The following is a 27,489-nucleotide window of genomic DNA, read 5'->3' as shown; positions in this document are numbered from 1 at the left end:
AGGAGGCGGAGCGGCCCGGATGGTCGGACGTCCTGCTGAAACTCTCTCCCACAAAACAACACAGAACTAAATAAGTTAGCAAGCAGTGGCGTGGGTACTTTTCACACCCGCTCATCTTTTTAAAATCGTTGTAAACAAACGTGTATGTTCTGCGATCACTGACCGAGCGAGAAGGACGCTGGTGAGTAGCTGCGCTCACTAACCAGATTCATTGTGACGTTCACTGACTACGCGTCTGCTTTGAGAGCGTTACGAGACGTTCAACGCAACGAAAAGCAGAACAAATTAACATTCAACAGCAAGAAGGACACTTGACGTACGCTCTTAAATTACTGAAGCGACTCGCGGAAAAAGAAGAAGTTTTAAAGTAAATCTCCGGCTTGTGATTCAAGCCACCTGTTGCACGGAGTCTAGAAACTGCGTAAACTTCACGTCAGTCACCTAACGTTCACGGTTTAAGACTTCTCTAAATCAGTGCCAGGCATGAACACACTGGTGTTATTGTGTTTTAGTTTTTTGTATTGTTTACGCTTGATCCCGTACGCTCACGTTGCATCTACCTGCTTCAGATTAGTGCACTCCCGTTCATGTTACGTAACGTACTCATATTTTCACACAGTGTAAATCCTCCCTGTCTCGACTGACTTGTTCACCTTCTACCTTCAATCTGTCAAGGTCGGCTGCTGTTAACTGAAGTGTTTTCTTCGTGTAGTCATGTGAGCCGCTGCAGCTGCAGACAGGGTCTGGACTCTGTGACACAGAACACTAATCAGTTCACACGAGGAGACACAACTCGGCTTTGTCAAATCTTTGCAGAGTCTCCCCTCTGCACAGATCAAAGCAAGGGCCTTGACATCCAACCTGTGCTCCACGCTGACCTCTAGGCCAGTGAAGGCAGCACTGCCTCCCTGAACTACAGCTCAGTGAATGATTCCTCCTTTTGCACTGACGGATACAATGGGAGGAAGACAGTTGCACACTTGTTGGGACATACATGGCTACACTGAGGATAACATAATATATTGTGTGTCATCGATAGCTTGAATCTGTACTTGACGGCACTCTTCCTCGTGCACAGGACACTTGGCCTCCTTCCCTCCCGTTCAGACTGGAGGGTCGGAAGCGGACTAAATGTGATTAATAGAAGCACTATCGGACAGCACACTCATCGACATCAAGCTGATGTGAATTATTCTCACGGTGCTAGAAGTGGCCGACAGATCAACATAAGTGGTGTCTGGTATACATTCTGGCAGAGGCAGGCCGCCTAACTTGAAACACAGACAGTTTCTGCTAATAAAAAATAGATTTATACACTTTATTTTTAAATGTAATCGGGGGTTAAAAACAGCAGAGGGGCTATCATGCCGCAAATTCTGTGTATTTAACAAGATGTTTCATGTTGGTGCCGGCTTACCACCTTGTCTAACCAATTTAATGGGAAACCCTGAAATCTTCTATCAGGGTGCATGCAGTTTTTATAAATATTTTATGATATAGATATTTACCCCAATATAATACATTCTGGGGAAAATAAATTCAGAAACTGTTACAGATCAAATATTCAGTTATTTTTGGGCTAATCCAGCCAATGAATACCTGACATATGTTTTAATATTGAAGCAAAAACAATAAAACAAAAAATCCAATATTGAGATAAAGCTACGCTGCGCTTTGATTTGTGCTTACTACTTTGCTCACAATGAACTTATGAAACCCAACACAACCAATATGGCAAGCCTGTGTTGGTTAACAAATGTACATCTTGTGACAGTATGCATCGTCATATCTCCAAACCCGACATGGTGCTATGTTTGAACTAAATAGGCTCAGTAGAGCTCAGTATTGTCTGACTTTACCTATTTCATGCTAATGTTATATATCCTGCCTGTGGCTTTGTTGCCGGTCTTATCAGTGTCCTCCTTCCAGCCCCATCTCAGCCCGTCTTTGTATTGTAACATCAGGTAGAATGGGACACTATCAGCAAGGCAAACAGGAACCTGTTCAAAGCCCATTGTCTAATTAAACACATGTTTGCTGCTGATGGCTTTGTCTTCACTGGCTTTTCAGCCATAAATGTGTCTAACAACATTCAGTAGTAGTCTTACTTTAATGTTTGTACAGAGTTTAATATTTATTGCCAGCTGTGTTCTCACAGTCGCGCAGCAAATCAGTCAAACCTCGACAACCCCGCATTTATTATAAATATGACAAAATTGAGCCAAATAAGATTTTGTTGCTCTCTTTTTATGGCATATCCCACGAGCGTGGCTTGCAATTACAATGTCATTTACACGGATTGATTACACTGTGTATGCAGACACACACACACACACACACACACACACACACACACACACACATAGTGCACATTCACATTCTAACACCTTTAAAGTTGTGTAGAGATGGCAGAGCTCTCACATTTCTCTCAGGTCTGAATGACTCACATTAAAGTATTTTCCTTCTGCGAATACCTTTCTCTTAACCTGTTTAACATATGTCATGCCCTGAAACAGTCACTGTGTTAGTCACACACCTGTCATGTTTTTCTAAACAGTACCTGGTCATTTTTGCAAAGAATGTGGCTGATGTTGACTCATATTTTCAGAGATACTATGTGTTCTGACTGAGATGTTATCGACAACACAGGGACCTTATTGTTTCATTCTTCATTTGTTCAGATCTCAGTGGAGCAAAAACAGAACATTAAGACTCTTGCAAAACAAGAAAAATAAATGAAAGCAGACAACATAATTAAATGCAGCAATACTTTATTGTTTCATTAGTAGCTGAGTGTGGAACTGGGAAACAATTGTTGATATTACTGAATTATGTAGTGTCTCATCAAATAAACCTGTCTGAATCTTTGCTTGCAGAGGTGGACCACCTGATCCAGGGAGTGGGATTTATTTTCCTTCTGCATTCCTGATGGAGTCGTACAGAGTGACTGGCATTCCTAACAGTGGACCACAGCAGGGCCACACTCAGCCGTCCCGCCCCTCCAGGCCCCACAGCAATGGAGCTGGTACATACGGTCTCAGCATCCGTGTCCAGGGTATAGATGGACACCCCTATGTAGTGCTCAACAACCAGGACAGGGTTGCTCAATCCTTTATGGACCCGAACAGTAATGGGCACATCGACACAGAGGGCTCTTTTATTAAGAACCACCAGGAGTATGATTTCAGGGGAGGAAAGGAGACTGGATCCAACAGCCCTTTCATGGAGTACGGGTCTCAGAAGATGACTCATTACACTGGTCCTCAAAATGGCATCGCAGATTCACAAGGAAAGAAACCATCTTCCCTTCTGAACTTTCAGAAGCACCCTGAGTTACTGCAGCCATATGATCCAGATAACAACTCGCTGAACCTTGATGGTTTTCATAGCCTTCCTGCAAGGCCTCTGGCTGAGACTGGGACCCAAAACCAGAGTTCCTTCTCCAAATCTGCTGTACCTGCGCTGTCCAACGCCATGTCATCAAGCCAGGACAGGAGCAAAGCTCCCGCGCAGCAAGAGAAAAGGCAACTTCCACCCCAGAGCCTGGGTGAGATAGCCCTTCCTAAGCCAAAGTCACAGCCCCAGGCTTTTCCTTCAGCCCATCTGGCTCCGTGTCAGGCCAGGCCAGAATCCATAGTGGCTCAGCCGCAGTACAAACCTCGTCTTGCCAACCTGAATCCACCTCAGTCCAAATCAGCCTCTAAAATGCAGCAGCAACCAGTGTCTCCAGCTGAGCCTCAGCCCTCCACCGTGTCGCGTCCCAGGAGTGAACAGAGCAAGAAATCATCCCAATCTCCCTCTTCGATGACCAGCACCAACTCCAGCCTTGAGCGCACCTGCCGTGAGCCGGATGTCCTTCCTCTACGCAGGACTGACTCCAGCGGGCCAGTTCTTCAATCCTCATCCCGTTCCCGCCACTCTTCCTCATCTTCCACCTCTAAGGCCCTGGTGGAGGAACAAATGGACCCCCTGCACCCAGACACCATCAATCGCCACGAGAACCGCCGCTACATCCCTTTCCTTCCAGGTTCAGGCAGAGACATTGACAGAGCCTCCATTCCTGGTGTTGATGAACTCATTGAGAAGTTTGACGGCAAAGATGGCAGCCACCAGCGCAGGGGGAGGTTTGGCCGCAGGAACAGGATCAATCCAGACGACAGGAAGCGCTCACGCAGTGTGGATAGCGCCTTCGGACTACAAGATGGCTCTAGCTATGTGGACGGATTTATCCGCCAGCGAGGCACATCGATGGAGCATGTCCTGCGGCCCTCACAGCTCCGGCTGCAGAGAACAAGCGGCGTTCAGGACTCTTGGCTCACGTCTGTTGATGGTAAGGGCGACTCAAGGGCTTCATCTCGTGTCACCAGCGCGCCTGGCTCCCCTCAGAGCACCATCTTTAAAAGTGTTGGAGCCATACAGGGTTACAAGCCACCAACTCGCACCTCTTCACTACCATTCAAGAGCCACAAAAGCGAGGACAGTCCCTCCTCAACTGGAAAGGTTTCGTCAACATCGCCGTCAACATCTCCATCCAAGCTTTCTTCCACCTCAGACAAAAAGCCCAATACAGAGGCAGATGCTCAGGTAAAAAGGGAATATATGCTGAAGAATTCTGATTTAATCTTACCTTTTGAATGTTAAATGTCTTTGTTTTTACATGTGTCTTAGTTTACTTGAATTATAAGAATATTCTCCAACAGATGATCGTCTGTTCCATCTTATAAAAACAAGATCTGTGAGAGAATAAGTCATTTTTCTGCTTTGTTAAGATCTCTCTTACTTCATTAAGTTCTCTTATCCTGTCATTGACAGGCGACACCCGATCTTTTGAAAGGTCAACAGGAGCTTTCACAACAAACACACGAAGAGACAGCCAAACTAATTTTGTTCAATTACCTTAAGGATGGGTAAGTTATCTTGAATTTCTTTTGCTACTTCTTATCAATATACTTTTTTGCTTTATTTGCTAAAGACTGAATGTTGTGAACATTTTCTAGTCTTAATTCTTTGGCTGTTGACTCATGAACTGAGCATATTGTTTACTCTAAAATCCAAATGTAATATGTTGCGCCATAAGGTAATGCATCATGAAGGAAGAGACTGTTCTGTGTTTTTTATCAGATTTGGACTGTTTGTGATAAAAGTTCAGGAATGTGCTCATCTTACCCTCCCATCTAGGCTGTGAGATATCCAGCTGTCTGGAGTTAGTTTTTTCTGCACAATCCCAGTTTCTCTCTTTGCTTTGTTGCAGTGTTTAAAAATGTTCCGTTTGTATCTGTAATCAGACACTCACTGCCTGACAAGGAAAGGCATGTTGGGTTAAAAGGTTAAATGTAGTTCATGGTTTAAAGCAGCTAAATATGATGTTTTATGCATTCTTTACAGTATTTTAACTTGTAGTAGGAAGGCACTGTTAATTCTTGTTTTAAAGAAAGTATAAGTGAAGGACTAATGCCAATTAAACTGTACTCAACAGCAGTTGAATCAGTTGTGTGTGTGATTTCCGAGTTAAATAGATTAGCAAATGTTCTAATGTGCGACAGACTTGTGATAATGTAGAAAGAGAGCAGGAAACTGCTTGGGTGTGTCGGGCCACAGGTCAGGAGTCACAGGACAAAGGAAGGGAAACACAGATGGAAGTGGGGCGAAAATGAGCTACATTCCCAAGGCCTCTGAAGACAAACATTCACCAAACAGGGGTTATAAAGGTTTAATGAAAATCATCTGTATGAGGAGAAAATAGGTTTTGGGGGTTTTGGCTATCTGTGGCAGCCATATAATTTATTGAAATAATGAATCACGGCTGTCATATGAAAGTAGTGAAACTCCGGTTTTGTGAATTCTGATGTTTTCACTTTAACTGGAGGAATTATTGCTCTTCTGTGGGTTAAGAAAACCCTCATCTCTGGACTTCAAACTGACAATAAGAAATGCTTATTTTTTCATGCGAATGGCATCTGCTTTTCTTAGCTCTGGAAATGTTGTTGTTTAGGTTTAAGGAGGTTTTGACTGAGCCGATCAATACTGTCAATGGTTAGCACTTTATCTTTAAATATAGGATATCAAATATGTTACCATCAGAGATAATGGGCTCGAGGCAGAACATGTGTTGGTGTGGCTGGTTTTGTGACCCACTGTGGTCAGGCCTCTTAAAAAATCTGTAACTAATATATGAACGACGGTGCTACGTGACTATAAATGTTTACTATATCATATCATTGTTATTACAGTAAGCATTAGATTCATTTATACATAGTGATATTTCTTAACCAATGTATTGATTGCTGCATTTAAATATTTTGCTCTGGCTCCCACTAATGAAGAGAGACTATGCAGCAATTCCATGAAACTGCGCATTCTTCTGCTTATATGCCTCATAGTTTATTGGACGGATGTAATGAAGCTGTTTGTGCTGAGAGGTGACACATCAAAGCAGCTTGATCCTTCCTGACCCTTTCTAAGCTGGGAATGACTTGCAATTAATTCTTGATTCCCCAAACACTGAGAAAAGTTGTTTTTCATACCTTTTTAATAACGTCTGTGTGCGTGTGTGTGCGTGCGTGTGTGTGCGTGTGCGTGCGTGTGTGTGTGTGTGTGTGTGTGTGTGTGTGTGTGTGTGTGTGTGTGTGTGTGTGTGTGTGTGTGTGTGTGTGTGTGTGTGTGTGTGTGTGTGTGTGTGTGTGTGTGTGTGTGTGTGTGTGTGTGTGTGTGTGTGTGTGTGTGTGTGTGTATATATATATATATAGAAGCACCGATAATGATGACACGACAAAGAGAAAGGTCAACCTTGTCTTTGAGAAGATACAGACGTTGAAGTCTCGGGCCACAGCGAGCGCACAAGGCGACAACAAAGTGAGACATTGTTATTCATTGTAATTGTGCACTACTAAAGTATGCCACTTCTCCTTTGCACATTTTGCACATGTTTATATTCAAATCCTAAACATGGGGTTGTAAAAGTGCAGTTTTACCATCATGATTTAGCTTCCCAAAGTGAAGCTGAAATGGTTGACAGGTTGATAAATGCAACATGTATTTGTGTTAACAATAATTTCCAAAGTAAATTATTTTTTAACATCCTGTTTGATTCAAACCTCTGAAGAAAACGGCAATATTTTAAGACTTTGAACATATCATATCTCTGAAGCTCTGTGACATAGCAGACACTGTCAGCTATTTTAATATTTACCCTTTACTTGATAACCGAGTGCTAATATTCATCTTCTAATGTTATTCATAATGAATCAATAATAATTAAGAAACCCTAAAACCTCTGTCTTCTTCTGTCAGTCTCTGGACTTTGGTGCACAGACCAAAGCTCTGCAGGAGCAAAATGAGGAACTAGGGAAAGAAATGGCCGAACTGAAGATACAACTTGAGGACCAAACCACGGTAACAACAGTCTAACTGTGCCTCCAACACCAGCCTGTTTATGTTGACGATCGGTTCATAGCTAAATGTGTTATTCCTTGAGAATATCCTAAAGAGCATTTTGGGACTACTGGTTTGATTTAGAATCAGAAGTTTACCACAGAGGCACATTTAGAATGAACAGGCTCTTCAGCATCTTGAAAACCTGTAATATTGTCGTGAGTGGATGTTTTTAATAGAGGAAGTGGGAATTCAAAACACTGTTGTTTGCTACGCATTTACTTTTCAGTTCATTTTTACAAAATGGCAATGTCTTTATGTTTTTATCAAACAGATTAAATCAATTCAATCCAAAGAAAGCTTGTTGCAGCGGATGTAAAAGACCAGATGTGTGTACTGAAACTGAAATGTCAACAGTAATATCTGTGCGTTTCACCAACAGAAGAATCAGGCTGACAAGAGGGCAGTAGCAGGTTTGAAGAAGCTGCAGCAGGAGCTGGAGCGCAGTGCAGAGGAGTGCAAGCGTCTGAAGGAAAAGCTTTCCAGAACAGAGGTGGAGCTGCAAGCCACAGTGGAAGAGTAAGTGCAGAGCGACCGTTCTGGAGAATGACGGGTGACTAATGATCAGTGGAGATTAATCAACGAGCGTAGCTCTGTTGGGATGGTTTAGTAAGTTTAGCACACAAGGGAGGCGGGTGAGGAACCAGGATCTTGTTGCTACGCAACTGATCTCGGCTGATTTGTTGAGGACCCTGCCCACAAGCTGCTGGGATGTTATGCCCTCCTCGTGAAGCTCCTTGTTGACAGGCGAATGGAAGAAGTGGTGTATCAGAAGAACCATGTTGCTGGTAACGCCTTCCTTAGGTCATATAATAATAATAATAATAATAATAATAATAATAATTAGCTTGACATTCATAAGCTGTTGCTTTGCACTGAAGTGACACTAAATGTCCATGTACTGTCACGACAAAAGCAGTGTAGGATGTCTGTTGATGAAAACTTTCAGCTTGTTGGTAGTTACTGTAGTTGCTCTGTCTTATAATATGCGAGTCCTCTGTTTTGGTGGGTTTATCTTTCAGCCTCCATATTAATGCATGCTTGGTGGCTGCGTTACTATTCATTCTGACGTTACTAACTGTCCAGCTCCATTTTTGCTCCTTTACATATTATAAACATTATATTGGACTGCTCAGTTTGATGTCTAAAGTGTTGGATTTATCTATAGCTCGCTTGTTTTGTTTGCAGTTCTCAGTATTTTAGATGGATATGGTTGGAATAATCTTCACAATATATGTTTGGTTTCTTTTTTTCTGCCTTGTGTCTCAGGTGACTATCCGCTGTAGTTTCAGCTTTACTGTGCTTCTTTCTCAGAATGACCCAATACCAAACACCTTTTAGTTTACTTTTACAGCAGGAATATGCTTCAGTCTACATTACTGTGGTGACTTGTTGAGGATCCTCACATCACGTATCACCCTTCTCCTCTGTGTCATCATGTAGAGGCCGTTTACACGTTATTGCTTTTCCATCGCTCAGGTATTCCTTTTAACCCCTGAGCTCTATATGCCTCACATTAAGACCCAGCACAGGTGCTGCCATCTCTGTGTGAATTAAGGTGCAGGTGTGTTGGTGTGTATGTGCATGTACATACACAGTATGTAGAGTGCCTGTACTATGTGTTGTGATGTGTCATGTGGTTTGTCAGGCTGTTCCAGGTGAAGATGGAGAGGGAGCAACACCAGACAGAGATCAGAGACCTGCAGGACCAGCTGTCAGAGATGCATGACGAGCTCGACTCAGCCAAGAAGTCAGCCGCAGACGAAGAGAGAGACATCATTATGGGGGTAATGCAGTGTTAAATTGTTCTAAAGAAGAAGTTGTTGAGTTGTTCTACTCTAAGCTTGTAGAACATGTGAATGATTGCAATGACCTCATCAAAACCACCATGGAAGATGAAAGGTTTTAAGGCCTCTTGAATACTAAAACTATGTAAAATTGAGCTTTTGAGTGGGTTAACATTCAAGGTGCAGTTGTAAATATTTCCAAACTATCTTTATTTTCCACAGGAAATGATGCAAATGAGGGTGGAGATGCAGGGAGTTCTCCTCGCCAAGGAGGAGCAGGAGGAGCAGCTCAGGAGAAGAGAGAGGGAGCTCACAGCTCTAAAAGGAGCCTTGAAGGAGGAAGTGTCTGCTCATGATCAGGAGGTGGACAAGATGAGGGATCAGTATGAGGAGGAAATAAGCAAGCTGCAGACATCTTTGGTGGAGGCCAAGCAGGTAATCAGCCTCCCATTTGTTTCTCCTCTCGTCCCTCTCCTCCAGTTTGACTCCTTGTGTTCCCTCCTCCTCATTTCCTTTGCTTGCGCCCACCCCCACTCCAGACATGCACCCTGTCACAGAGGAGAGTAAAGATAAGTGTGTGTGTGTGTGTGTGTGTGTGTGTGTGTGCGTGTGTGTGTATGTGTGTGTTACTGTACCAGGTAAATATCTGAGTGCAAAGAAAAGACTTGAGTAACTTTAGATTTTGTTTTATATTATACAACAAAAACCTTAAAATATTATCATTCAACAACATCATTTCACAGACCTGCACTCATCATAACACTTTTCAGTCTCCTTCAGTGAAGAATAGTTTAGTTTTGTGTTGCTGCTGCTTCTGTGTAGGTCATAATCTTGATTCTGTGATTTGTTTTTGCTTATGTTAAAGAGCTTACACATTCTAGTATTTATTGGTGCTGTAATCACACTGCATAAATAAAGTAGTCTAAACGCACTGATCAGCATAGGATAAGATATTCACATACAGCAGTGTGGAGCTGTATGATTTATTTTTTTTTTTTTCAAATGACGCAAGTGGAAATTCAGCTCAGGTTAGTTCACACACTTGAGCTGCATCAACAGAGCAAACTGATGAAAATGGAATGCCATGTGACAGTTAAATGTAGCTCGTAATCATTTTTCATGGGAAGTCTTTCTTGTGTGGAGGTGTTGTCTTATCTCAGCTTGTTCCTCTAGGGAGGAACATTTTACAGGAAGAAGGATTTTTAATAATAACATTTTGAGACATTTATCTGTAGATTATTTTTTACGAGTTGCCTTGCTGGCAAGGTCACTATTGTAGCTTAGTAGCAAGTCTCAATTAAAGGCCCTGTTATACTCCAAAACTGACTCGGACACAGTTCTGTTTTTACAATATTCGCAAGAAGTAAAGTTCTGAACCTGCACATCATAATTTATAAACCTCCTTGAACCAGTGAAGAACCAGCCATGGCTTAAGAGTGAATGATTGAAGTACATTTTCTGTCGAGCAGAGAGCCTTTGTAAACCGTTGTTCTAAAAATGGAGGGAGGTGAGGTGAGTTAAGATAAGATGAGCAGCAGTGCATGGCAGGAGACGGCACACTGAAAGGACTGAAGACGCATTGTTTTCAGTAGGTCACTGTGTGACTCACGTGTGTCCTGTTTGTCTCAAAGAGTGGAAGTTGTGCTTGTTCTCGACTTCCTGCAGGCCTGGTGGGGGTCCACAGCAGTGCTCTGCAGCAACAGTCGATGAGAACATTTCCTTAAGTTGAAACAGAGGTACTGTTCCCCTGAGGGAGTATGTCATCAGGGGTTTAGCCTCAGTGCTTTGTAAACATTTGGAAGGATGAAGTATGTTTGTGTTTCTCTTTTAAGATGTGAAAGAGTTCTCAGTCATTTATATCCTTGAATTCATGTTCTGTCGTCATATAAAAGACATATCAATTAAATATCTTTGTTGTCATATCTACAAAATCTGCATATTTAAAGCATGTGGTTAATACATACTCTGTCATTCTAGACATTATGGTTTTCTGTGTCATGAGAATACAGTGTGATATGCACATACCAAAAGAATAGCAAGCTAAGTATCACCATGAAACCCAAAGCCTTTTCAAGCTCAAATGGTCACAGCATGTGGCCAGTAGTCTGAGCTCCAGGTTTTGAAAAGGCATTAAAAGGGAGTGCTGTTTATTATCTCATGTACGTTTCAACTTTGTATGAGGGCGTCAGACAGAGGAGAAAGAGAGCCAGAGTGAACTGTGCATCTTTTATTTGTGTGCCCCATCTCAAACCAACCCCCTCCGAGTGGCCCTAACGTTCTGGTGGACCAGAGCAGCCCATGCGAAGAAGAATGCTGAAAACTGGAGCACTGAGTTGCTCTGTATACTAGTTAATTGCAGTGGCAAGCCATCACTAATCTAATGAGCGGCCGTTCCTGAGTTGCGTCGTTCCCCTCTTCTCTCTGTGCCCTGAAAGAGTGGGGGTAATTGCGGACCTCAGTCGATGATGAATGATGAGTTTGTTTCACACAATAATAGCAGCGGGGGGTGGGACATGCTGAATAAGTGGGTCAGTGTGCTGTAGAAAAAGGGATGCGTGGCTGACCCCCTGAAAGAAGCAGCGGGCCTGTTTTGTGTCTGAATTTTAAAGCTGCATTGTGTTTACAATGAGCTGAAATCTGTGGAATGTCATCAAGTTTGAAAAAAACGTGGTCATACTTTCTTAAGAAGATATGAATTTGCCTATTAAAATATTGACTTACCTGAGTTCTTAATGCTCTGTAGCGAAAGGCGTCTGCAAATTTGGAAGTGGATTTGATCTTGCGTGTCAGCATGTGCTGGTATGCAAAACATGTGGAAAGATGAGGTGTGGTGAGTAGAGAGAAGGGTCTGTTTCCAGGAATGTTGGGGTCGAAGTGGAGAATGTGCACGCAGCAGACCTCCTTTTTCACTCAACTCCAGCCCTGTTACAGTGCACCCGCTCTGACCTGCGGGAGAGGCTTGCACTTTTTCATTTATGCCTCTTCATGGTGCAGTTGCATCTCCGTCTCCGCAGATCTCCGGATTCTCAGTGTTAGAGGCTTTAATAGGTCTCAGCTGCACTCTCCCTTCCTAACTGTAAAGACAGAGCCTTGTGCTTATCACACCATTTCCAGCTCGTGTTAATTTTCATCTCCAGCCCCGAGCCACAGTGTGTAACACGGCCACATTGTTATCACGCTCTCATCTGTAACCTCAATCCCAAATGCTGTATTTTTTCATTTCCTAACTCCACAGTTTCCACAGAAGACTCTGCGGTGATCTCCCGCTCACCTCAATGCAGTTAATTTTCTGGCCTGTGCCATTCTCGCTTCTTTCTCAGCCGGCCATTCGAGTAATCTCTGCCAGTGTGTGAACTGAAGTCCTACTGTCTGATCATCAAACTTACGTGGCCCACAGAAGAGTTCCCCCTCAGGCTTGTTTTGAAAGTAAAGACTCCCGCATGAGTCTGTGTGTTTGATGATAGCACTATATTTCCAAGCGTTAGGAGCTGGAAGGAGATGCAGGGCAGTGAGTGAGGAAGGAAATGATGGAGAGTTTCTTTATCCTGACGGAGACTGCAAAGAATTAGCCGTCTTTCCTTGTTGGACTTCAAATGGCTTTAATGATAACTTTATAGTGACATTAAAAATGGGAATTAAATACAGCAGCAGTTCAGTCAGAAAACGTTCAGTTCAGAAAATGTTGCTGCACGGCCATATGAGTGTCACGTCCGTGTGAAGCCAGTGGCTGGATTTGAGTGTTTGTTGTTCCTTCACCTCGCTGCCTGTGAATGCTGATGTGGTGGGAGCCTAATCTGCCAAAACAACTTGCAGGTATCACGTTAAATACACATCTCCCAAAGAGATGACCAATAACATTTGAGACTGGTGGTTAGAACCTGAGTTAGAATTCATCAAGCACTGCTTTTAAGAGTGTGTTTTCTGGTAAACTTGTCAGAGATTGTTAATTTTTCTAATGTGTTTATTGTTCTGCCTTCTTATAATCCACATGACCATGAAATAATGAATCAGAATATCTGGCAGTCTCATGGTATTCATATTGTATTTGTAACTATGCCAGCTGACTTTTTCAGAACATCAATTTGGACTGAGATCTCCCATGTTTGAGTGGTTGGTGTTGTGGGGGATGTGGATTTTGCGCGTTCCTTCTCTTGCTCAAAGGTTTATTCAAACCTAGTCTTTTTTGGCCATAGGCATGGACAACAGGAATCCCCCCCCCACACACACACACACACGCACACACACACACACACATACACTCACACACACACTCACACACACACACACACACACACACACACACACACACACACTCACACACACACACACCCCTTTCTTTGAGTTTTAGCCAGGATGGCGGTGCATGATTTAATTGGCACTGTGGAGCCTGAAAGTCAAAGTCTCGAGTAACATTCACTTCAATAACATTCATAATTTAAATGAATACTCTGTAATTAATGTAATTAGTATTATGAGTTACTACATCTGGTGCAGTGCTCCACCCCCTATTTTCTTCTGTCACACTGATTGATCCAGTTTTAATTTGAGAAATTAATGTGTGCTGAATATTTTTACAGAAATAAAAGGCAATAGATTAGATGATGCTACATTTTGGGATTTTCAGAAACCCCAAAGTAGTGTGCAGTGTAAGCTCACATGACCTAGTTTGATCAAATATGCTACAGTAATTGTCCCTACATTATTTGGGGTGAAAGTTGTCAGTGACTGTACTGATGGTCAGGAAGTAAACAACAAGTACAATTGACAAGCATATGTTTTTCAGAGCATCCCTGAGATCATGAAAACCTCAGTTCCACATCCCTTCAGATAGTGTGTTCACCATTTTCTGATGAATAAGTTGTTTTAATCTTGCAGGCTAGGGGCACTGTGCTGAAGTTACATCAAAACAGGTTCCTGTTTTACAGCCATGCTCGTGTCATTGACGATTGCAGATTACGGTGTGTGTCAACAGATCAGATTTTTTACGAAGCCATATTCTTTCTATACCTTTTTTAATATCAAAATCATCAAGTCACTCAGAACACCTGCATGGTCACACTCTCACTAGTCTCAATAATGTCATGTTACAGCCAAAAGCTTGAAGTTTGGCTTTGCACAGACACTTTAAAAGCCGGTTTCTGTTTCCATTTCTCAGAGGAGAAGATTTGATTACAGCCCTCCTTTCACCAAAGAGATGCCAGTGCTTCTCAGCTATCGCATTTTAATTTCTACTTCAATCCTTCCTTTTAGTCTGTGGCAGGCTTTCGGTTCCCAGTTAACCTCAGGTCTGGGTGACTTCTTTAATGAAGCATGCTGTTGTATTTGTAACACACACTTTGTGCTGGCAAAAGAAATCAAGACTTCAATCAAGACAGTGTTTTCTTTAATTATTATTCTCCTGATATGAGGATTAAGCTCAGATAAGGTGATACCACACGGGTACGACCTGTACTCTGAATGACCTTGACCAGTTTTATTTAATTAAGTCAAGTTTGGATTTGATGCCTCATTTTTATTTGACACAATGAGGCTACATCACAAACTCAAACCCAGGATAAGAAAAAACAGGATTGGTGACATTTTATCTATGTCATAAACTTATAATGCACGTTTACAACACTTACAGTGCTAACGGTCTAAGAGATAAAAGGCTAATTATAGCCTGCCACACATTTACAACCTGTTTACAATTCTGATCTCTTTGTTTAGACTTAAGAAATAACATGCATTTCAACTAGAAAAAGTAGGAACTCCAGTACACACCTTTTTTAAACATTAATGCGTAAAGTCTTCATAGCATGCAGGCTCAATAATATAAGAGTATTCTTATTGTAGTCTATGCTTGTGGTAATGCAGACAGCAGGTGGATGTTGAAGCTTCATGTTGAATCAGTAGTGCAGTCTGCAGGTGATGGCAGCCATGGGGAGGTGGAGGTCATGGTTCAGCAACTATTGGTCTAAAATAGAGAATCATACAGATCGGTTTGTTGTGGGCAGTAGGAAAGTTAATGTTCAATTCAATTCAGTTTATTTTATATAGCCCAATATCACAAATTACAAATTTGCCTGAGAGGGCTTTACAATCTGTACACATACGACATCCCTGTCCCAGGACCTCACATCGGATCAGGAAAAACTCCCCAAAAATAACCTTTCACAGGGAAAAAAGGGAAGAAGAAATGTGTAAACAAAATGAGCTTTGACAACACAGGAAAGAAGAAATGTGAGATAAAACTTCCTTGTGAAACTTTTACAGAAGCTTCATTTAGGATCAGCCAATCACTTTATCAGTGTTGCCTTGACCCCTTTTTGGAAGCCAAGTCTCAGTTAGCATGTTTTTGCAGCTGCTGAAGCCTTTTAAACATATTAGTGCACTGCATGTTATATTGTGTGCCAGTCTGTTGGGTTTAGTGGAAAACATGTTTTCACAGTATGTTTTTCAAGGTTGATGCTCTGGGGGAAGTCATATGGTAAAAAAACGTGTTGGTCTTAAACCGAAAAACAAATCACAGGCAGAACAACGTCGGGAATGGGGAGGGGAGAGCAATAACAGCATGTAAGCAGCTGGATTTGTGGAAAAGTACTTAATTTGGAGAAACTACCTGTATTTTTACAGTAATTCTGATTGATATTTGGGCTACCTTTTTACCCACTCATAGTGGGTCTCTTAGAGTTTCATTTGAACTACTTGTAGCTGAATTGTATGTGTATGTGCAGTTTTGTGAGTTTTGATGGTGTTACCTGTATATCTGATAAAGGGGTTACTCCTGCTGACATTTGTAGGTAAATACAGTTTGTATAAATATGGATTGAACTATTCTAGGAAAATAATGTACCCTGTTGTAGATTTCTTGCAGCTGTATTTATCTTTAGACCATCAGCTCTTGCTTGAGCCTTATTTGGTGGGAACAACTGAGAGATCCTAGATTTCACCACAGCACACGACTCGGGACACATACTTCACCTCAGTATTTGTGGCGCGCTTCAAAGACTGCACAAAGTTAGTTAATGTGTAACTTTATGCAAACGGCTTGAGTACACAAGAGAGACCAAGTCAAACGTTGGGTTGGTGTAGAGGAGGGGCAAAAAGGCTAGCTATGATATTGTACTAATACTCTGAAGTCAGCTTGAGTTGTTTTCTCTTTATTAAATTTGTATTTAAAGAGGTGATAAAGAATTGTATTAAATGGACAAATTAAACAAATCATTGTCTAATAGCTGATTACGTGATTGTTATCTTAGCACTAATCCTTGAATGGTTGTTAAGTAATCTTTACTCACACTTTAACACTTTTAATGAATGATTTACTTTTTGTCGTACTATACCATAAAATAATCAAGTTAGTGAAGCCTAATCAGGAATTGAATCTATAAGATATTAATGGGCAATATTAATGGTTCTCAGGAACATATTAATTTGAGGTGACGTTTATATTGTTTTCTTACAATTTAAGGAAAGTTGATCTTTCCACAAGCTTGTGTTTTGTCATAAATATATCAGATCATGATGCAGATCTACTTAAATCACTCCAATGAGAGTTGCAGAATGGAAAGTCTCAAAGTTATGGGCATCCCCCCTGCTTCCTCTCACAGGCAGCTGCAGGGTCTCCCTCTTTCTGGCAGCGTGGCTTCGTCCATGTTTTTAACTGGTATGACCTGATGTGGGAAGTGGGACAGGCCGGGTAGTGTGAGGGCTGAACATGTTGTAAATATGTTGTTAAAATGGAGCACTGTCAATGCTCTATTACCTCACCCAACAAGGTTCACTTTGTTTGTTTGTCAGCAGGGTTATAAAAAAATGAAACTTGGCTGAAGGGTTTAGAATGGACCATGGGAGAACCCTTTAAATTTACATAACAGAACCGGGGAAGATGCATTAAGTATTTTTCACTTTAATTAACATTGCGAGATAGGGCTTTGTTCTGCGCAGTGCTTTTCTAGTTATTGTAGTGAAAGCTGTGTTAAGCCCGATATCCACCCCCAATCCCATTTGGCAACCAACACTTTGATATGTGAGATTTCAAAGCAACGTGTGGAAGCTGCTGTAACCCAACATAACACAAGAGATTTGTCTGGCTAATCTTAAGAGGTAAAAATGTCTCCTCGCTCCTTTGAAGAAACTAAATGAACAGGCAGAGATGAGGGCGGCCCTGGGGAGACAGGGGAAACAGGTCTTACTGGCCTGCTACCACTAAAGCAGGGAGGCACCCGTCAGCTCTCGAGTACAGGACGTGTCTATATTCACGCATGATGACGACTTGATCAACAAGCGCCTTTCAACTTAGTCACAAAGAGCATTAAGGGGTGAAGAGTAGTAGACTTTGGATTTCAGTAGAAACTAAGTTCTGCATTTGTAAATAAGTAACCTTCTGATAAATATATGTCGGACAAACGGACCCATATTTCATGAATCCTCTACCTGCTGATTGTGATGTAATTTAGGTTGTGCTCGCGAAATACAAACCAGTTTTTACATCCTGTGTGCTTGTGTTTTGTGCACACACACATTCTGTGACATACTTGGATGTCAGAGAGTAACCTGCTTGTGCAGAGAGACGTTGAACCTTATACCCTTTGACACAGTGAACACTGTGATAAAGTGAAACCGTAACTATATATTTTGTAAATGTCTTCGGTCGTGTTGTACTTCCCTGTACTGAGATCAACAAACAATTGGCAAACCAGTTTCCAAACATTCAACCTCCAAATCACATGCTGGATGACGGTTGTTTACAGACTCTGGTGTTCTCTGGAAGGGTGTCAACCTGTTATCTGTCACACTGATTGAGTCGTGTGGTTGTTGCCAGTGTTCTTTGTCTCAGTCTCCTGTCGCAGAGACATGTCATTTCCGTCCGTCTCCCGCTCTTTCTCTCCTGCACAACATTCCACTCTGAAATGTCAAAGCCAAAAAAAACATCTTCATTCACAAATTTAGGCACGGGGAGAGCTCACAGGACTCTGTTTCTGCCACTGGACACAAGACTTAAGTCTAAAAAGTCACCTCACAGGAGTATGTCGGTTGTAAAAGCTCTGGATCACAGGAGACTAGCAGATCTCCTTTGTGTGGCCCTCAATCAACAGAGGCTAATGAAGGCTCAGATTTAGTTGCCTTCGTTTGTGCTTCATTATGTACCGTGAGAGAATTACGGGAGGGCATTTTGGGTCTCCACAGCAACAAAGTTTCAGTGAGAAAGTTGAGAGCTTTGTGAGAGTTTCAAACTTTCCATCATGCATCGTTGTTTTCGTGCCACAGACTCCTGCCTCCTTTGTACTGAAGCCTCGTGTCTTGCTCTGATCTGCAGAGCAGTGCAGCAGTGGGCCGTGAGAAGGCTGAAGTGGAGGCAGCCAAGGGTGCAGTGGAGGGCCAAGCAGGGCGCCTGACCCTAGAGGCCGAGCGGCTGCACAGGCGTGCACAGGAGCTGGAAAATGAGGTGGCCAAACTCAAGCGCATCATCGATGAGGCCAAACTACAGGAGAGCAAGCAGGGCGACAGAGCTGGCCAACTGGAGGTAAGGAGTCCAGATGCATAAAGAGTGGTCGGTCACAGAACTGCTGCTTCTTTAATTATATTACTGGTTTAGTTCTACACTGCCACCGCATCATATTACACTACATGAGCGTCTTATATGCCACAATGTCTGCTTAACAGAGAGAGAAAAAGCAATTGGAAGAATCTTTGGCTGAAATTGAGGAGCAAGAAGAGGAGATGTCGCGTGCCAATCGAGCGCTGACCATTCGGTTGGAGGATGTGCAGGTGAGATGCGCTGCGCTGCGCTGCGCTGCACTGCGCTGCGCTGCGCTGCACATAGAGAAATTCCTCAAGGACGGTTTGACATTTTTTTAAATTGTGTCCTTCTCCAGAGGAACTTTTCCAAACTGAGCACTGAACACAATAACTTGGAAGATAGGTTACAAGAAGAGAGGACTCAGAAGGAGCAGTACAAGGAGATGAAGAATGGCATTGAGGATGAGAGGAAGCTGCTGGACCGCACAGTGGAGAAACTTCAGAAGGAGGTGAGAGTACCAGAGAAACATTCATCCCAGCAGGAGTCGCATGAGTGGGGACTCTGTTTTGGTAAAATGTGTTTATTAATCTTTGAGACCAATGAATCTCTTATCAAAGAGTTGAGTTGAGCTCTTAAATATTTAGGTAATTAAAACAATGCTGAGGCCAAGTGCTCCTTGAGCTTCACATGTAGTCAGTTCACAGAACCTTATTTTGCTCTTGAAGATGAAAAATATAACTGGTCACAAAAAATAACGGTTCTTCGGGCCTCCTTTGAGAGCTAGGAGAAAGGGTATATTAAACGTTTCATTTAGTCACGCTGGTGACAACTGTCTTCATCATGTGGAAGTGCAAAGAATGCCTAAAACACATTTTGATTTTATTGTACCATTGAAGTATTTCACTTGTGTTTTTTAATTAAGGGACTCTAAAGGATTCCGGTTGGATATGTGTACTCATTACTTTTTCCTCACATTCTCCCACCCTGTGCTCTCCCCCACTGTCCTCTACCTCCCTGTGCCTACAGATGAATGATATTGCGGTGACCTCCCAGTCGTCCACTCTGGAGCTCCAGGAGCAGATTGATATTTATAAAGCGAACAACCGTCGGGAGCTGACTGATCTGCAGAGGCTTCTGAAGGAGCGAGGACACGAGTTGGAAAAGTGCCTACTGGCTACCAAAACCCTGCAAGGAGAGGTACAGTGGACCACGTCAGCCTCATGTAGCGTAATGGGTCCTCAGCGAGGAGTTACAGATTGGAATGCTGACCCTGCTTTCATAGTCAGTGTGGTCAAATCAAGGCCATCATTAGTCAGCCCATCTGAGCCTATACAGCCATACAGAACAGCAGATGATGAGCCATCGTTTTGTTTGACCCCTCCCACTAACATCATCCTGTCCTGATGTCATCACTTAGGTATTTCTGCTCCCTGCTGTCCTCGCAAACCCAAAACATAGTATTAAAGTGAAGCAGTTGAGCTGACTAAAGTTCTGGAAAATCTCTGTTCTTTATTAAATTAATGTTTGCACTTAGAGTTAGAATTAAAAGGGAAATGTGGAGATATCCTTATTATTTGTGGTCACAACACCATCATGGTGAAACTTAACAGCATGTGAACACTCTGTATGGTTTCCATTCAAGCAATTTGTCAGGACTTAAGAATGTAAAGAATGTTTTTGTTGAAAATAAGAACAGATGAATGTGAATAATTTATGCTAGAAAGAGGATGGCTTGTGTTGTTTTATGTATTTATCAAACTTTTATCTAACTAGGCAGGGCAGTTGAGATTGTATTTACGTTGCCCACACAGAAACAGCGTTATAGTTCAGTGAAAGGAGAAGTGGTTCAGGACATATATATAATAGACATAATGCTGTCAAGGGATAAATGGGCCATAGACACAAAGGAGTAATACACATAACGGTACATAAAAGTTAACTGTTTTTTAGTGGGTTCAATGTGAGTTATGTTTGAGATTTGATTTGATGTGGTCGTTTGACCACGAGTGGTTCTATGAAGTAATGTGATGTTACATGTTGTTGGAGATGATGTGCTCTAAAAGGAAGCAATGTGCCAATAATAGAAGAGAAGAAAACTTGTAAACATGCTGAAACAATGAAGATTTCAAAACATTAAAAAAAGGGGTTAGCAAATGTTGAGGCAGAAAATGCATTTAGCATGTTTGTTACACAATGTACCGCAACTCTAACCCTGAAAACAAAGCCATGCCTGTTTAAAAATGAAAACTCAACTGGGCACCTTTTTTAATAGAGGTGTTGGCAGGCTGGCTGTGCCCCGCTCTTAATAACCTCAAAAGGCTTTATAGCAAAGACAAAAGAAGAGTATTTACATTTCCTTTTCTGAAAGAAACTATCCACTGGAAACTGTCATTACGTTCAGCCTATATTTGACATGCAGAAGATGCTGCCACTCAATTTTACTGACCTGGATGTTCCTGTTATGGGCTTTCATTAAGTATGTATGTGAGGACATGGTCAGCATTCATTTTTCCTGTCTACATCCAGCTGGTGCACAGGAAGAGGAGGATGTCAGTGTTGTGATATCATTGTTGTGAAAGCTGTGTTGGCAGGATTCACATCCTCCTCCTCCATTTTTCCTGAGACTCAGATTGTTCTGCACTGGGCTGAGTGAGTCCACTTTTCCAGCTGCTCTCAAATGCCTCGTCCGTCTCCACCCATGTGGACTTGGCAGACTATAACTAAAATTACAAGTGCAGGGCACATTCAATCTTTTCTTTCTTTCTTTTCTTGTCAAGAGAGACCTGTCCAACTAGGTTGCATTAAAACAGCTATGTTGTGTTGCCAAGTTTCACTCCCTAGATCTTACAGTAATGAATTTATTTGATTTGTGCTATTTAGGACCTGAGTGAGGATGCACACTTATCCCATTACATGTATTATTAAGTCAGTGTATGTTTAGCTTAGCTCAATGGCTTCGATTATGTCTTACTTAAGTACTTACATGATGAAATTATTATTATTATTCTGCACTAATGGCTAAATATTTGTTCTGGGTGGGACATAAGGGCAGATGATGATTTTTTTATTGTCTTAGCATTAAGCAATGGGGGCAATTTTCCAGCTGTTGGGGGCACAGCTGCTGAATGAACACAGGGGGAAACTAGCTGCACTGGATTCATTAATCACTCAGGGGAACCATATAATAGTTTCCCTAAGCAGCAACTAAATTGTAGCTACAGTGTTGATACTTAAGATACTTAGGCTACCTAAGATAAGAAGCAAGATGACATATTTAAATGGGAAATGGACCTTCAAGAAGTATTTATCGCCATGCTTAGGGTCCTTTTTAATGCGCCACTGAACCCCTTTTACTAAACATAAGGGACAAAAATACAATAGTCTTTATCCAAGGGAATGACATGTATTAGCAATAAGCAAGTTTCAGTCATTTGTATCCGTGAAGTATATTGATTAATTTCGTTGTAGTTGTCACTCCGGGAGGAGGACCTGTGGCAGTGTCGGAGTGAACGAGACGAGGCCGTGCTCAGGGAGATGACTCTGGAGAAAACGGTTCAGGATCTGGAGCTGGAGGCCGACAAAAAGTCCCACGCTAAAGATGAAAAAGCTAGACACGTCAAACACTTAGAGGTGCGTAATGATGTCAAACAAAGCCCATAAACCTCAGTAGGTGTTGTTGTTGTTGTTGTTGTTGTTGATTTATTAATAGAAAACAGATTCCGATGCTAACACTCACTGACTGTACGGATGTAACTGCTTCGTCCTGCAGGACAGGATCGCCCAGCTGGAGTTGGACCTGGATGAGGAGCGTCAGAGTGGAGACGAGCTGATGAACAGGATAGACCGGGGAAGAGAGCAGGTAATTCTCAGTGCTCACCTTTGTCGGTCCATGTCTCCTTTAGTTCTAACAGACGTATCTCTGTTCCGTCTCAACCTGTAAATGATATCCAGATCTCCTGTTGCTACGTCTTCCACCTTTAACGCCATGACTGCACTCACTAATCTCTGAACAAAACAAACGTGATCTTCACAAAACAAATATAATCCCGAAAGAGTCAATTCCCATGATTGAAATGCTGTTTAACGGGTTATATCAGTGCTTTGGTGCATGTGTTCACTCTCAGGTGTCGGCGTCGTTACATATCTAATCCACACTGCAAAATTCCCAGTTTATTTCTGGAATGGATACAGTGGACTGGTTATTGCTTTGTAAGGTGATCTTGCATAATCATTCAGGTTGGTGGCCTGCCAGTGTGGTCTAAGAGCGCCTATCCAATGTTCATGCATCAGTCACAAAAGAACCCCCTTAATGCACCGCTCGTGCCAAAAAATGTAATCTGCCAAATGTCTAAAGTTTTCAGGTTGTGGAGTTCACTTGGAAATGACGCTCAGTAACTTCATCTTGGGAACAAATCCAGTTTATGTGCTGGAAGTCTATATCCTCACAAGCAAAGGCTCCAGTTATCAGTTCTGCTTGATAAAGCTGCCGACAGAGAGTAAAATGTCTATAATGCACATGTACTTTTATGATCGTGGGAGAGTGCTTACGAATCAGGGTGAGGATGTTGCTTCAGGAGTTTTTGAAATACGGTAACTTTATTACAACCCTACTGGTTTATGGAAATGTTTATGTCTTGTGGTCAAAGTTTCATGGGACTGTTGCATCTCCTTAATATTAAATGAAAACCATTGAGATCCAAACACAGGCCTGTACAGTTTGGCTACAGGTTCCTCTCAGTCTGGAACTGACACAGATTCAAAAGTTGTGACCAAAAGTATATATTATTGTGCGTAGCGTAGCTTAGTGTTGTCGAGTAGAGTGTTTTAATTCTCCTTAAATGTTTTCCCTTTTTTTTTTAAGGAGGCAGGGAGAAAAGAGTGGCGTTGTGACAAAGTGGCATTGGTTCAGCATGAGGCTGAGGCCGGTTGTCAAGGCAACATTTGAGCTTTGTGCACTCAGAGTGGAGTATGGTTGAGTGCTAGTTGTGTGTGTTTGGCAGTGTGCACACACACACACACACACACACACACGCACACACACACACATGCATGCGGGTATGTGCTGGTGTGCTTTACTGTCTGCGGGCGGGAGAGGGGGGGATGTATGGCTATGGGATGCAGGGGTGGTGGGGTTGCAGCATAGGCAGCAGTAGGAACACCTGCGTCTCTCCTGGCACCAGGTGCTCCTCTGCTGTCTAAATGAGAGTAATCTCCCCTCTCTTCTCCTGCCGTCTTTCACAAAGCAGATTAGTTTCGCTGTATGTTCCAGTCTGCTGATTCAGCTCCCTCAAGCACTGTGCTGGGTGCACCAGTTATAGGGGGCCATCGTTCATCAGAGCAGCCACTGTCACCCACTAATTGGCATAAAATATCACCAATTCTAAGCTCCCCTCACAAAGAAAGAACCATCACCACTGTATTGATTTCTTTTCATCCTCTGTTCTTTTGAACCAGGCTTAAACTGAGCAGTCATGTTCATGTAGTAAGGCCTCTCTGGGTTGATGTTGTGTTCAGAGAGTAAATATATGATGGCATCAGATTAATATTAAAGGATTACTTCAACATTCTATTTATATTATTATTTTTGAGAAGATCTACGTATACCTCTTTCTTATCTGTCTGTTAAATATAAGACAAGCAGTAACTTATCTTAGCATAAAAACACATGTGATACAGGGTGAAACAGCTATAGGCTGGTAACTATCATACTATACTATCATAACACCGTGTGTGAGTGTGAGTGTGGGTGTGTGTGTGTGTGTTTGCTTGTTTTTTACTACAACCAGTTGTCATGTGAAGATTTAAACAAACAGTGGAATGGTGCAATCAAGAAAAACCCGCTCACCAGTTAACTAAGGCCCTTTGAGCATTAACTCTTCTATTGTTAAGTATTTTGAGTCACTGAGTGGTCCAGTGGTTTCTGGTGTGAGTGAGACACAGACAATGTCTGATAATAATTGCCATCAGACTGTTTGGGACCGTAGCGATGACAGTGTCTGGACTCGGCTTGACAGGTGGAGCAGATGAGGAATGAACTCCTGCAGGAGAGGGCTAGCAGACAGGACCTGGAGTGTGACAAGATGGCTCTCGAGAGACAGGTACACACTCTCTTGTCTGGAGGAAAACAACTACACACAGTGTTGCTCTATAAACTCAGAACAAAGCTCCAACCCATTTCATTCCCATTTCTTTTCATAGTTTTCATCTGATTGTATCCATTCTCACATCATTCATATTTCTTATCATACAAAAACATACTTTTTCCCAGTTGTGCACACCACTACTTCTCTCTTTGTAACCTCTCTAGACCAAAGACCTGAAGAGCTCAGTGGCTGATTTAGAGGGCTCCCACAAGTCCAACAAAGAGGGCCAGGTAGCCCAGCTGGAGGATCGCATACAGGATTTGGAGGCGAGGCTAGAGGGGGAGGAAAGGTGAGATGAAGGCTCCGATGGGGAATAGAGATGAGGTGTGCTGTTGTCAGGGTGATGGAAGAGGGAAGGTTGACTGAGAAGTAGAGAGGTTCATTAGGTTGGGTATGCAAGCCAGGTAGCGTCTTCTAGATCAAAGTTTATACTTAGACACTGATGGAGCTTATATAGGACTAGAATTAAAGTATTAAATGTTGTAGATTAGTTGGAATTGTAACTAAACAGTCATTTTTAAATGATTTTCTTATTTAGAGAAATAGTCCAACTTTGACTGGCTGAGAATCTTACCAGTTCCTAATACTTTTATGTCAAAGATGAATGCAAGAGTGAATGATGTGCATGACATGTACGGTATGATGATGCATGGCGTTTATGTTTCAGGGAGCGTGCCAACCTGCAGCTGGTGAACCGCAGGCTAGAGAGGAAGGTAAAAGAAATGATGATGCAAGGTGAAGAAGAACACAACTCAATTCAAGACCAAAAGGATCAAGTACGTATTGCCAATACATTAAACTCAATTTACTACAGATCTTGATTTAATAGCCACATAGTGAACATATTTGTTGATCTCCCTTTTAATCCTGTACGTGTTGATCTTCTTGAAGTTGAATCTGCGCCTAAAGGCCTTAAAGAGGCAGATGGATGAGGCCGAAGAAGAGATCGACCGACTGGAGCACAGCAAGAAGAAGCTGCAGAGAGACCTGGACGAGCAACAGGAGGCCAACGAGCAGCTCCAGAGCCAACTCAAAGCTCTGCGGAGTGAGATCAGGTGAACGCAGAACAGCAACTTGTCATCCGTAACAGACTAAAATAAGAAAAGGTTTAAAAATCATACACCGACATTCTCTGTGTGTCCTAGTTATGATATTGTTTTGTGTTCTCCAGGCGTAAGAGCACCTCCGCTCCGCTGCTCAACACTCTGGACGACGACGACGATGACGACGATGACATCAGCACCGACGGGGAGACGTACTTCAGCTCATCACTGGGGTACAAGCGCTCCTCAAGTCAGGAAAACATCTTGTCCACCTTCACTTTGTAAACAAACCCTGAGCTGGAGGAGGAAGCTGCTTTACATGCATCACTGTTGGTCTAAACCGCTGGAGATCTGTGCTTTGTGCTCTTTGAAGAATAGCCTTAGATATTACACTGAAACACCTGTGTGATTGATTATGTGTACAATCTCGATGCCCATAAATTCACTCAGTATTATTTGAGCAGCTTTGAGATCGAAGGATGAAATCATAGAAGTTGATTGTCACGTAGATTAAAAATGTATATACTGTTTAATTTGGTATTTTTACATCCCCAAATTAAGTTTTATGTAAATTTGCCAGTTTTATTGTGAGTGTAACAAATGGATTTCTCATGATTATCCGAGCATCAGTAAAGTTGAAAACGCACTCTTTGATGCACTGTAAAGCAACGCAACCAGTACTGCCTTTTTGAACAATATGAGGTTCTTAACCCTCAGTTTTTATGCCTATGAAATATGTTAAATGTACCTGCAGTATATGAATATTCATTTTTATATCATTCAGTTAAATGAAAAATATTTACATTTTTCTTTTTTTAAAGATCAAATACGAGTATATGAAGTGATGAGTGCCAGGATGTTTCTCTTATTTATTCACAGTTTAATACACAATATCCTGTCTCAGTGAGGGTTTTAGGGAACAGTAAATGAGGGACTTTGTACACATCCATTTTCATACAGTTATATATGGTTTGATACAAATAATAGATCCATGAAAATATTATCAACAGGCATTTGTTTGAATTTTTTCGAACACGTTACTCCAAATATTAGTAAAATCACAGTATTGCTTTAACAGCTATTAGAAAACGCTGCTTTGTGCAATCATGTGACAATACCTAAAATAACTTTCTCCTGTCTTTTCTGTGATTATTGAATCAGACTTATAAAAGTCACAGCACTGAACAAAGCCCCATATCAAACACATTTAATCTCTAAAGACGTTGGTGGCTTCCCTCCTGAATGGGGCAGTGTTGATACTGAACATGGTTTAATGTTTTGTTTAAACTAAACATGTGTAATTGAATTGTGCCACTGTGCACATAAAGCCTTGCAATTCCTTGTACATGTGCAGACCTCCTCTAATTTCCAATGACCTGAATGAGGGAATTTCTTCAAATGAGATAAACTGACGTTGATGTTTTGCTACACTGTGATAATTTGCACTCTCTGTTGGCTCTTTGCTGAATAGTGTGACAACTGTGGAGTGGACACCTCGCTGCAACTTCCTCTCTGTACGCATTTGTATGTTCATAAATCCTGCTGAGGCTAAAATAAAGTTACTTCCAGTTACTCTCAAA

General features: G+C 42.0%; 1 protein-coding gene across 2 annotated transcripts; it reads left to right on the top strand.

Annotated features, from left to right (window-relative positions):
• cgnl1 (cingulin-like 1) lies at window positions 1-27,489 on the top strand. Of its 2 annotated transcripts, none has more exons than XM_034561883.1 (19): window positions 1-181; window positions 2,877-4,584; window positions 4,813-4,907; window positions 6,747-6,852; window positions 7,291-7,392; window positions 7,814-7,950; window positions 9,080-9,218; window positions 9,441-9,653; window positions 18,520-18,726; window positions 18,867-18,971; window positions 19,079-19,231; window positions 19,750-19,920; window positions 22,192-22,353; window positions 22,493-22,582; window positions 24,738-24,821; window positions 25,031-25,155; window positions 25,534-25,642; window positions 25,758-25,921; window positions 26,038-27,489. In XM_034561883.1, exons 2-19 carry the CDS (start codon window positions 2,929-2,931, stop codon window positions 26,192-26,194), a joined length of 3,975 nt encoding a protein of 1,324 aa, XP_034417774.1. In that variant the 5' UTR covers window positions 1-181; window positions 2,877-2,928; the 3' UTR covers window positions 26,195-27,489. The 2 variants fall into 2 exon arrangements, with proteins under 2 accessions (XP_034417774.1, XP_034417781.1); XM_034561890.1 differs by having other exon boundaries at window positions 20-181; window positions 6,750-6,852.

This window comes from Cyclopterus lumpus, chromosome 3 (genome assembly GCF_009769545.1).
Source record: "Cyclopterus lumpus isolate fCycLum1 chromosome 3, fCycLum1.pri, whole genome shotgun sequence".
Classification (NCBI taxonomy): Eukaryota; Metazoa; Chordata; class Actinopteri; order Perciformes; family Cyclopteridae; genus Cyclopterus; species Cyclopterus lumpus.
The sequence above is the reverse complement of the archived record's forward strand: the minus strand, read 5'-3'. Positions and strand labels throughout refer to the sequence as shown.